We start from the raw sequence: 13,064 nt of genomic DNA on the forward strand, positions 1-13,064 counted from the left end.
ATCAGATAACAGCCACAGGGCCTCAATTTGTATGCCTTTATGCAGATGGCAGCCATGGGCAGCATTAAGACGTATATAGCGGTATATTGTTTGGGCGTGAAAGGACATTTTGACATCACAACTGCACGGTATCACTGTCAGCTCCTTGAGACAGGAGATCAACCCCACCACACACCCCTCTGTGACAGAGACAGGCTGACAGGGGATGGCAAATAGGCCAAACCTGACTCACAAACCTGCAACAGGAAGGAGTTCATCTCCTCCACGGCAGTCTGTCATCTTAAATGACACCGTGTCTGTGGGCTGTGTGCCTGTCGTAGTTGATGGATCACAGACACAGAAAAGACATGCCGTTTTCCTCCCCTCTGGCACAGGTGATCAGTGCTGAGGTGACTGATTCCACGGCTTCAGGTGTGTTTCTGCAGGTGATGGAGGCGAAAGACAAAGTTAGCGTGTCGTTCCTTATGAAGCGTATCTTTTGCAAAGTGCTGTTTTGCTTTATGTGCTGCACAAGATTAGTCAAAGGTACAATATGATGTGTTTTCTTTACAGAAAAACATCCACAGGGGAGTTGGATATGGGCTGTGGGGCCGGTTTAATGATGATGTAGAGACAGCAAAGCTTAACATGCTCAATATAGATCAGAGGCACGCACCACCAATCCTGTCCCTGAATATAAACTTCACAACAGGCTATTACAACATGCTGTAATATTAAACTCTAGATCAACTCCAGATGAGTAAGAACAGTTTATTTTACACTTTATTAATATTCCCTTTCGTGCTCTCCTCTCAGTGGGACATTTGTGGCTCATTCAGAGCTCATACTTTACTTCCTCAGCTAAATATTTCACTCAGAAGTTTTCTCACTGACTACTTCTCTTCCTTTAGCTCACATTGCTCTCCATGTTTTGACTGCTGCGTGTCACAACCAAAGCTGATGCTAATGACACAACAGTGGAGGTAATTAAGCTGTCAGCCAAGCAGGCAGGCAGCCATGAATGTAAGCTAGCTATCATCATAGCAGAATACACACCATGACAGCACATTTGTTATTAATGTGATTCATGCCAGATGCTGATACTTCATCTCATCCTCACATGTGGTAGAAGACACAAAATTGATCCTGTGAATAAAAGAAAGAAAAAGGGTAAAATATGGGCTCGTGAAGAAGAGGATGTGTGAGACCTAACTCAAGTTTAAAAGAATAAAGAAAACCAAATTCCCAATTTTTTTTGTCTACTAGGATTATTTTTTCACCTAAATGTCAAATCATAATTCTTAGTAAGACTGTCTTTTTGAACCCACATAAATGTCCTTTTTTGTGAGTTAAAGCTTATTTGATAAATGTTTAACTGGTTATGAAACAGGCAGAAATGAATATTAATGTCTCCTATTGGCCTTGCATAGCAAACAAATGTGTCAACAGGTAGATGGACTATTTCTTTTCAGTAATGTCTGAAACCACTTGCAGGGGTAGTTTCAGACTGGGTGATTAACTGTACGCTGCTGATACAGCCTATTTCTCATGCTCAGAGGCAAAGCTATTTGATGAATGATTGATTTGACTCTTGAAAGAGAGCTAAATTATATATTGTGTCAAGTAACACAAAATCCACATGTACAGGCTAAAATCAGCAAAGACCACTCTGTCCTCAGAGGGCAATGAAATCAGCATCAACTTAAAGTTGCCCACAGGAGCTTTGGAAAATGCATTATGTAAAGGTTTATTTAATAATTAGGTTGTTTTTATAAAAATAAAAAAACATATTAAACACATAAACAAATGAGGTATTTAACATTTTGCAATATGAATTTTCCATCTTTATGTGTGTTGAAAATACACATACTTTCAGTCAGTGAGCAAAGTTATCCTGCAAAATCTCAAATCTCAGCCAGTATATTGTCTAATTTATAATCAGAAATATCTCATCTCACTTCAAACAAGCCAAATTCATGTAACAGGTCCAGATAAACTTCTTATATCAATATATTCCAAGCATGATTCTATTACTTTTTTATTACATAACATCATTATTTACTAATTACAAGCAATTCAGCCTTTTTTTTTTTTGCTTGTAATATCATCAAATAAGATGTTATCTGGACTTGTCACTTGGATGTGGCTCATAATAAGTCTAATAGATGTATTTGACTAGAAATAAGACATTTACTTTTGCAGTGCAGTGTCATATTTACTGGGTCTAATTAATCATCTTTGATTAAACAGTGTGCAATAAGTGATGACACAAAATCAAGGGTTCTGTTAGGGCAGTGCCTGAATGAAAGTGCAGTGTGGACAAAACTGACCAGTGCTGAATCAATGCCTACCATAGAAACAGAAAGTGACCCAGGTTGAACCCTGGTTAGAAAACAGTACGCAACAACAGACAGAAAACAAGCATCTGGAAAATTCTAAGGATTTGTTTTAATCAGAGCTTCAAATATGCTGATCTGAAATCCTCCATATCTCTAAATAACATCACAAATTGTTTTCCTCTGTGTGTAACGTAGCATGAAAGTGCGTGTTAAAAGAAAAATCTATTTAGAATTTAATAGAATAATCAAATTCACAATGAACACATGAAGCACAAAACAACACCAGCTGTTACTCAACAGTGTAATTACCTGAGCAGTGGTGTTCAGGGTCTGTGGGTCATTTTACCCTGAAATAGGTTTGCTTGCTGATGTTTACCATCAGAACATGTTGTGCTCCCAACAGGCTGTGTAAATCAAATAGATACTATGAGGTAGGCTGTGATGTTATATTGATCATACCAGGCTTTGGTCTGTAGGGATCTACAGGGAACAGAAAAAGTATTCAAATCATAAAAAGATGACACACTCCACTCTCCACAAACTTTTCACTTCTTGAAAACATGATCTATGAATCACACAGAGTTACATAGAATTTGCTTTTGAGCGTCTGTAACATCCAGCACCAAACTTATGTGTGAAAGTGTTCCAGAGCAGGGCCACACCTCAGCTCAAACACCTCCCTGTAAGATACTGCTGGTCTGGTCGTTTCTGACGCACAGGAAGCCCGTCTAGTCACTGACTGTAACCACAGTGGGGAATGAGGTACAGTGTTTCTAGTTGATTAAAGATTATTATAGGTTGTTACAAAAATTCTACACAGGCAGGCTAAAGTGGAAAGTCAGGAACTACAGTCAGGCTAAAAATAAGACCAGACCTCAGCATGGGGATTATCCTAATAACTTTTTTCTTCTCTTTTGTCAATGTCTTGGTGAAGGAAACCAGTTTTCTCCAGGCTAACCACACCAGAAGGACCAGATTTATTTTTAGCCCGGGTCTGTCTGCAGAGTTTTTTTTTCCTTGTGTGCGGAGAGGCATGATTTAACAGAGGAAATATTGACCATCTGGAAAATGTACAGAAACTGTTTGAAAGAAAAAGGGCGAGGAAGTGCGACAGTTTCACTGCTCCGCTAATGGTCTGTTGTCATGGGGCAAGAGGGAGTCATAGACTGTGTTTGTCTTTGCGTGTGTGCAGTATATTAATGCATTAAAGGTTATGCAAACTGCACATGTCTTTAAGCACTCTGGCCTCTTTGTGTTCCTGTCTGAATGATGTTTGTGGCTCTGATTTTGACATTGCAGCTCCGGGTCCTTGTTTCTCTGACGCAGGGGTTGTCAGTCAGTGCCTTTGTAGCAGGTGTTAAGAGAGTTTAGGGGGTAGAAAGTTGCGGCTCAGACACTGTGTGAGGTGAAAAGAACAGCATGCTGGTGCTCTACAAACAACAGGAGGTTGGTGCCTGTGTTTCGGGCCAGATAACCAAGCCCGTTCACAGCCACACTCAGCAGTTACAGGCAGCAAACTGGGCATATCAGCACCTGGTTACTGCAGCTGGCATTTAAACAGTGGCCTCGTCCTTCTCAGTGTCATAACTGATATTAAATTGTAACATTCAGGCTTGATGTGAATATTTTTAGATTCAGCCTCACTGAGACCTTTTGAGGATAAAAGCCTAACCCCCATAAATCCTCTCAGAAATGATAAAAAAGACTCTCCTTATTCAACCAGAACATTTTCATCATCATCTCGTTTTTAGATATTCTTTTGTCAATGACAAAACTTTGAAAATTCTGATGTATGAATGTTCGTTCGCTTATAAAAGGTGACATGAAGTACTGGTTAATGTTACCCGTCACAGCTCTGGGTCGTGATGTGTGCTGCCTGTGTCCTGATAAATGATTTAATAACTTCAATATGCACATGTTTTAACTCTTCTTCTCCAAGAGCAGTGAAGCATTGACAGGCCACATAAACATTACACCTTATTTGTTGCCATTTTAGAAAAGCCCTGGTTGTATACTTTCTCCTGTCAGGGTGATTTTCTTAGTTGTGGGACCCAGAGCTGAGACAGAGACAAAGTTGAGATTACAGTCAGTTTATTAATCACATAACTGAAAAAAAGGAAAATCCAAAACGTTGGCTTGAAAGGCTGGCCTGGTAGAAAACCTGGTGTGATGAGAGATGGCTGCACTTGAGAGAGAAAAAAAAACACCACAGGTCAGGCACGTAGGGAAAAAACAGGACATAGACAAAAACCTTCAGACAATGACTTGACGCTTGTTATAGTCACCAGTGGCAAAGGGCAAAAGAATAATCAGGCACTGAAGTGGCAGAAGATCCAGGTATAAGTAGTAGCACAGATTGAGATTGCTCACAGGTGTGTCCCCACGCCACAGCACTGAGCCACACCACTGAGCCACACCTAGACCACACACACCATAGACTGTATAAATAATGGACTTAGTATCCGTGACTTCTCCCATCTGTTCCTGAAGCGCTGTTTTGAAGCCAATAGTCGGTGGGAGCCATATTGGTTATGCTGAACTCAACCTAACTTAGTGGGAGGTAAAGAGGCCGGGTTTGAGCCTCCAAGCCAACAGCTATGTGTTCCTGCCTGTCAATCAAGTCAGTCATGTCCTTATTTAGGCAAAACTCGTAATCTTGATATCTTCTGAACCGTTGCCTTAGAAAAAAATTCCCCCACCGTACAGTGTGTGCCGATAGAGAAATTAGCTACATAGACCCAAGCCGTTTTTTGAACCAGGCTGTAAACATGTCTATTATTGCTGCACAGATCGTCTTTTTTGAATGGGTGTGTATGTGGTTTCCGGTGTTTCTGCAGCCTCAAGCGGATACTCGATGAATTGCAGTTTATAACACTTCCGCATGGGCTTCATATTTTGAGACCGGAGGTTGTTGCTTGACACACACAGGAAGGAGGGGACAAACGCAGAGCGGGGTGAAACAAGGAGAAAACACTGCCACAGCCTGAGCCGTGACATCTCTGTCTAAAACAATACCTAAGCAGAAAAAGTACATTCTTCCTGCTCCAGTATCAGCCAAAAGTACAGAAAAAAGACTCATCTCGCTTGCTAACTTACTTTTCCCTGCCAAACTTTACCAGCAAATTCCCAAAGCTTCCAAGTGAGTGCCGAATATTGATATCGCTTGAAACTAAGGCCTGTTAAACATGCTCCCTGTGTTTTTTCTTCTCCCTCTTACTGTTTCGTTCTCCAGTAAACCAGTGTTTGCCTCGCTCAAGGTCTTCCATCACTCTGATGCTGAAGCTTTAAAACAATATTTTATTTAGAAGGATTCGTTGTGAAAATGTTCTCCTCTCTGGCTTCATATCTTTTGTGAACTCTCAGAATCACAAACCCAGCTCTATTTTGTTTACCTCATGAGCGGAAGTGTTGAAAAAGCCTGTAAAAAGTGAAATGCAGCAAGAAAAGACTCCTGCTTTGATTGTCTGAAAAAAGAAAAGGAGGTAATGGAGTCGGAAGTAACTTCACATTAATCCTGTAAGCTCAGAATCTACAGAGAATGTGTGCGTAGAGGTCAAATCGCTTTATTATTCCATTATTTATGCAGTGTGAGTTTGAAGATTGGCTCAGATGAATAAGCTAGTGTAACTGTGACCTTGCCGTCCTGATAGCAGTATTATGAGAATCATCAGAGAGCTGCGTCTCCTGTAAACTCAGTATTGATCACAGCGTGGTCTGTCAGCTGTGGCCTCATGGGAGAAGTTAAACATGTCATTGCTGGGATTTCTGTGTACGATGAAAAAAAGCAGTTGATATCACTGACCAGCTGACAGACAACCAATGCAGTTTAGTCTTTTACAGGCAATTTTGTTTTCATTGCGAGTACAGTATGTGTTTCTGCTTTACAGCTGTCCTTCTATTGCATCACTTAGCCCTTCAATGTTTTCTCTCAAACCTCATGCTGTTTTTTCCCCTTACTTAATTACTGCCAAAAATCCCCTCTCTCTTTCTCTCTATTTCTCTCTCTCTCTTTCCTCATATACCCTTTCTTATATCCTCCTTCTTTCTCTCTATAATCCTCTCTCTAAATCACCCCATTCCTTCCCCATTATCTCCATCCTTTTATTATTTCTTTTAACATTTATTCTCCTCCCTCCTGTCCTCCTCACAGGCACTCTGTGGAATCTGTCGTCCTATGAGCCTCTGAAGATGGTGATCATCAACCACGGCCTGCAGACCATGACCAACGAGGTCATCATCCCGCACTCAGGCTGGGAGCACGAACCGAATGAAGACTCGAAGCCACGTGACGCCGAGTGGACCACCGTCTTTAAGAACACCTCCGGCTGCCTCAGGTAGGACGAGAGCACACGTGTGAATCAAGCTGACTTTGATTAAACACACACCGTCTGTTTATAGTCATGAACTTGTAATGATTGTGGTTATTTTTCAGATACAAATGCCAAACATTATAAGATACAGTTGCAGCTCTTTACACTGAGTCTTACACATGCAGATTTGATCAAGAAACAACATGCTCATTAATGTAAACAAAGAATTGAACACATGCTCTCAAATATTGGATATGGCAGTTTAACAGTGGGCACAGTCCACTTGATTTATAACAGGATGAGGCCAGAGGACTTTAAAGTTTGTTTTTATAGAGACTCCAGTTGTAGCTGGGGACAGGTGTGACATTCATGGGACTACTTATATGCTTCTGTTGACCCGGGGTCAGCTTTAAGTTCCTTTGTTTCTAAGAGAATCTAAAATATGGCAGATGCTTTGTTGCTCCTGTCCCGACCCGCATCTTTATGTATGTGAAGTATGTTTGAAGTCTGCTGGAGGATTGCTGGGTGACTTTGGTCTGCAGCTTTAAGAAAACACAAACTTATTTATGGCATACGCCAAACTTCTGCCCAAACTTCTGACTACATACGTACAGGAATGTTCATGCAAGAGGATATCTGTCTGCTGCATGCTGGGATTTACCTTGTAAATGTTTTTCTACTGGCCTCTTGTCAGTCCTTTAACAGCAGAGTAACTTTGTTTCAACTCCACCCTGACGCCAATGAGTAGCATTAGCTGCAAACTAAACAAGTTATAATTAAATAACCACACAAATGAAATTAGTCTCAAGCTTGTTAAGACTGAGTGAAGCTAAATGAAGCCCAGAGTGCAAATCTCATGAGAACTAGACAGCATGTGCGTCCAGTGCTCTGAGTTGATCTGCATCTCGTTGGTGAGAAAAATAAGATGCAAACAACAAGAAAACATTTGAATCGTATGGAAAGACAAACATTAACCTTTGAATACGTTTGTAGTAACCTTAATATGTAATCTAAAATCGTCTCTCTGGGCTCAGGCACACCACCCTGCTTTGATTATCTTCAGTGACTGCAACTGAAACCTTGAATTGTCCTCAGGTCACTCATCCAAAGTGGTGCTAACTTCTCCATTTCCACATTGAGGTGCCTCACTGCTTAAGTTGTGTGACTCACACGGCCGGTCTGCTGACCCTTTCTGGTCCATTTGTTTTGAGAACTGAAGGTCTGCTTCAGTCCTGTGGGGACTCCGGTCTGAGATAATAGCCTGAATGTGCCCTTACTAAACCCTGAGCACACATACAGTGTGGAAGAAAACACGTCAGGGCCCTGACATAATGTGTTTGTGGGTAAGTCACTTTGCAGGGACCTTGGTTTGAAGTCATTTGTTTCCTTACAGTATGATTTCCCTGGGAGTTCCTGAGCTCCTGCACAGCCACAGAACAGGGGACCGTGTTAACAAGGCTCCACCACACTTTGAGCAGTCATTTATTTTGAAAAGTGTTCACAGTGCCTTTGTTGTTTTTAGTTGTTACGTGACTGCACAAGGATAAAAAGTTATGTGATGTAGACATTGCCTACTTTGGGGTCATGGTTAAGACTAAAAATATGAGCTTGTACCTCTAAAGGTTGTCTAAAATTAAAAGTACACAGTAGGGCTGCAGGATCTATTGTTACTTTATGGAAAACTAAAACTTTCTAGTTGTTTGTTTTCTGTGACTAATATATCACATTACTGTGGCCCTCCATCAGAGCACAGTGTTTCCCAATGCCTGTAAAATGTAAACATGCATGCAGGGCCTGCTTCTCCGTTGTGATGTGGACCCAATGTAAGCTGCTAATCCACCTAGAGACACGCTGCCCACCTCTGCTGGTCGTTGGTGTTTTGGATGGAGTCTTATCAATAAAACAGCCTCCCCACAAGGTTTATTTACTTAACAGTGTTTCTTTATTTTTTAACTGTATCGTTTGGACATAATGAGGCAGAAAAGCTGTCAAGAAGTGGAGCCACCAGCCAGGTCCATTGCTTCATATCTCAGCGTGCTATGCACAGGGAAGTGGATGCTTGAAATATACAATGATTTGAGGCACATTTTGAACAGTGCTGTACTGTGAGTCTGAACCATTAGATACCTCAGTCAAGCAGAAGCTCAGAGGGGGCTTTTGAGTGTTTCTTCTCCAATTATCAGTAGTATTTAGTTCTGGTTGGCTACATCTGCAGTACATGTACAATGTAGCTGCCTGTCACTTCCAGACGACAGGTGACTATCAAGGGGCTGGTCACACACATTAAAGAAGCTTTGAACATCTTCAGAAGTTGTTGCAGACACATGAGAAACATAACTGATGTTAGCCCCAGGTTTATTTGTAAAGCCTGTGGAGAAGCGTGTTGCTCCACATGCTCTCACTCCTCCAGTTGTCCTGCGTCTGAGGCGCTGTCAGGAGGTTTAATTCAGTGTAGTAAAAGAACAAACAAGGTTTTGATATTGTTAGCAGAAAATAGACTTAAAGTCCAGTCAAATAGAACTTATGATTGTGTGATTGAAATTCAAATATGTGTACATAAAGAGACACACGTGTTTTTTCAAATCACAGGTATAACAGAAAATATTTCACAATCTTATTTTTTTTCAGTATCATTCAGCTCTAGTAGATGGTATTTTGATCTTTCTGTATGGACAAAGCAAGTTGTGGAGTTCATTAATCAATCAGTTCATTGGCATAAATTGAATATGCTGCTTTTTCATAATTGAGTATACTTTGTGATTTTAAAGCGAAGATGTCAAACTTAGCTCAAACTGAATATCAATGTGTTTCAATCTGTCTTTTCTTTCATTTTATTGACTAAATTATTCATCAGTTTCCTAAGATAAGATTTGAAGAAAGTATTATTCATCAGCTAAGTCTTTATTGAAGCTGTAACAGAGTTACTCTAAAAGTTTCCTGCTGTCAGAGTGATGCACCCTGTAGGTGTTATGGGAAAAAGCAGCAATTTAAGTGTCAGGAAAAAATCAAATGCACCAAATAAACTGCAAAACCTCAGCGAAACAGCATCTCCACTTAAATGCTGTCAATGCCGACGATGACAATCTGAGAGCAACAATCTGAATACCTGTTATTAACTTTCAAGTAGACTCCCTCTTTCTGAGTATCTCTCTTATTTACCTTCTCAGCTAAATCTGTCATGTTGGCTTCTCCTCGGAATGACAGACTGTGGTAAACTGAGAAAGACACTGAGTGTGTATGTGGGTTATCACACCTCGTGTCTACTCCCTTGCTGGCCAAGCCTGTCTAGACTGTAATCCCGGGCTGCACGTCTCCTCGAGTAGACACTGAGACGAGGAGCGCTGGTTGAAATCCAGAACATTATAACATCCAAATCCAGCTCAGACGGAAAGTAGCAGCATGTATTTCACACATTATTGCTTTAGACGGTTTCCAGCTCGTTTTCCCAGGCTGAAGAAAGCGTGGAAACTTGCTTGTGATTTTAGAACATTTTCTGCTGAGTTGAAGAGCTGCATTAACGAACCAGGCGGGAATATATGAAAGAGCAGAGAGAAGTCATGGAGAAGTCATGGAATTTTACAGCAGGGCTGTACTGTGAACCTGCTTCATCTTCCTGCTCCTCATCATCGGTCTCATGTTCTCTCTCATGAACTGTCAAACTCTGTCTTCCTCTTTGTTTCCACCCCAAACCCCATCACACCTAATGCCACCAATCTCATTGCTGTCACACATCACAATATCTCCCCATCGCTCTCGCTCCCTCGACCCGCCATGCAGCCACTGCTGACGAGAATGGGTCTCCATGGTAACAACAGTGCACACAGTTGCCAGAAGCAGGGGGTTTGTGCGCTGGGGAGAAGTGCTGATGCCAGGGAGAATCTGTTTACTCACGCCAACAGAGACGCAGCTTACACCTCAATAAAGCCAGGGATAGTTTTATTGTAATGGCCTCCTCTGTCGATAGGGCCCGGCTTATTTACAGTGTTTACCCTGTGGGCTCAGCAAAGAGGAAACACTGTGTGTTGTGTGTGTGTGTGTGTGTGTGTGTGTGTGTGTGTGCGTTGTGGGTAGAGGTGTGTGTCAATAGGAGTGCATACCAGAGCTGGGTATAAAGAGCTGAATTAGCTTGTATTAAAAAGGGATAGGAGTTTTTTTTTATTTTTTATGTGTTGTCAGTATCCAGCAGCAGAGACTCACATGTGGACTCTGAGGTTGTCTTTATTTGTCTTTGTCGCCTTGCTGCCAGCGTCGCTCTGAGTGAGCCATTGTTTATCCCTCTGTTGATGATATCTGGTGGAAATATCCTCTTTACCCAGAGGATGAGCTGTGATTACTGGGGTGACATTTAGCATCATCAACAGATGAGACCTCTCACTTACACATGTGGTGAATTATCTCTCCATCTGGAGGGTGACTTGTATATATTTGAGCATTCAGATTTATGAGTCCCAGACTATAAATCTTGTTGTTTTTGTAGTGATCCTCTGAGTTTTCATGGTGCCACAATGAGCTGGCACATCCATTAAGTAGATTATCATAAAACTTGAATATTCATGTTAACCGCAGTGTGATGAAACCTCGGACTTTTCATCTAACGCCATTACTACTGATTCTACTGATGGTTAGGGAAAAGTAAACAAACCTCAGAAACAGCTACAGAGCGATCCAAAGTACAAACATGGCAGACCTCAGGGGGGAAAGCAAAGGTGTGACGAGTAACATTCCCTGCAGTTCTGTGCTGTCTATTCTTGTTTTTAAAGTTATATTTTTGGAAAGCTAAAGAGAGAGACAGGAAACATGGGGAGCAGAGAGTGGGGGAGAACATGCAACCTCTGCGACAAGGGCTTTACCATGATAGTGTGAGAGTGAGCCATGACCCTGATGCTAACAGAGCTTAATTTAATTTATTTACATCTGTTCTTTTCTAATTGTGAAACTAAATATCTTCTTTAAAACAGCTTCAGATGTCAATTTTCAGATGTTGTTATGTCACTGGTTCGCTCACAAATTGATTACTAGTGTCCACTTCTCTGGTCAAGTGCCGCTGAAAAACATCTAAACAGTTTTAAAGTTGTACAAAATGGAGCTGCCTGATTGGCTCTTAACTGTTCTTTTTGTTATAATGTGCTGGAGATGCATAAAAGATTACATTAGCTAATCGTGGAGGCTAAATTAAAATCATGTATTCTGTCATGACTGTTATTTGGAATTACACGCCACACTTCTTTCGTGATTAACTAAAATATTCTTTTAGAATAGAATGGAATAGAATGTACTTTATTATTTTTGTTAATATTCATAATGGGCAGATGACACATCAAGTGAGCACTGGTCAACTGCTAACAAGTCCAAGAAGTAATAGTTTGATGAGAACTGTTCAACTTAGAGGCTCCTCTGACTGGAATCTGCTCCCCACCTAAATAAGACCATAAAAGAGAGATTTTATTTTAAAAAGTCACACACTGATGAATTTCTAAGAGACGTTTTTATGCAATCACTGAAATGTGTTGTTTTATTCATTTTTGGTGCCACATGTTTGTTACAATTTTGTTTTAGTTTCCATTATTATGTACTTTAATGCTTCTCATTGAATTTTTGCAGAGATACTTCATTTAATTTGCATTTTTCATTTTTCATTTTTATAATTGGTTGCTGTTGCATTTTAGTTTTATGGACACTGGGATTTTGAATAGTTGTTTTTCTCATTTGTGTTCTGTTGTGTGGACCACAGGAAGAGTGGCAACCACACTGTGGAATCTAATGGGATCCTTTTAGAGAAAAAAAATAGAATAAAGCAACAACCTCCTGATATTGAAGATAATTTAGGCAAACTTTAGTTGTTTTCTTCTTCTTCAGATCCAAGATGAATTTGAAAAGGAATTAACTAAGGAGCAGAATCCATAGGATAGAGATGGAGATCGATAAGGTGTAAAGGATACTGAACCCCAGGGTACACATATGGTCCTGCAGTCTTGTCATTGACCTTGCAGGCCGATAGCACAGGTCAGCCAAGTCTCCATCCATCTCAATCAGTCTCCATCAGTCCAGCTCCGCTCTATTTGTCCCAGCTGCTCTATTGTCCTCTGATGGCCGCATGACTCTGAGTGACCTTCACACCCACTCCTCATCTGATAGAGCAGACACAATAAAGACACAGGATCACAATGACAGGCTGTCAGTCTCTAAGCAGACGTAGCCGGACCCCTGAATGCAACATATACTTATTCTGTTAGTGTCTAATGGAGATGGTCCTCACAGGCGTCACTGGTCCAGACGTAATGAGACCGGAAGGACAAATCATGATGTTTTGTGAAATGCGGCCTGCAATGGTAGACATTTGTTTCCAAATGGAGCTGCTCTATTGTGCCCTCTGTTTCTCTTTCTGACAATAGAAAGGATAATGAAAGAGCCTCACCCTGAAAACCAGAGCTATCAC

The 13,064-nt window shown here is 41.0% G+C and overlaps 1 protein-coding gene across 15 annotated transcripts in view; it reads left to right on the forward strand.

The window, feature by feature from the left end:
• Positions 1-13,064, forward strand: part of arvcfb (ARVCF delta catenin family member b) — a 290,685-nt gene that overhangs the window by 215,580 nt on the left and 62,041 nt on the right. For all 15 annotated transcript variants that reach the window (XM_034691879.1, XM_034691870.1, XM_034691868.1 and 12 more), the window contains one exon: positions 6,469-6,652. In XM_034691879.1, coding sequence (XP_034547770.1) covers positions 6,469-6,652 — 184 coding nt within the window. The remainder of the gene's footprint in view (positions 1-6,468; positions 6,653-13,064) is intronic.

Source organism: Notolabrus celidotus, chromosome 9 (genome assembly GCF_009762535.1).
Source record: "Notolabrus celidotus isolate fNotCel1 chromosome 9, fNotCel1.pri, whole genome shotgun sequence".
In the NCBI taxonomy this organism is placed as follows: domain Eukaryota; kingdom Metazoa; phylum Chordata; class Actinopteri; order Labriformes; family Labridae; genus Notolabrus; species Notolabrus celidotus.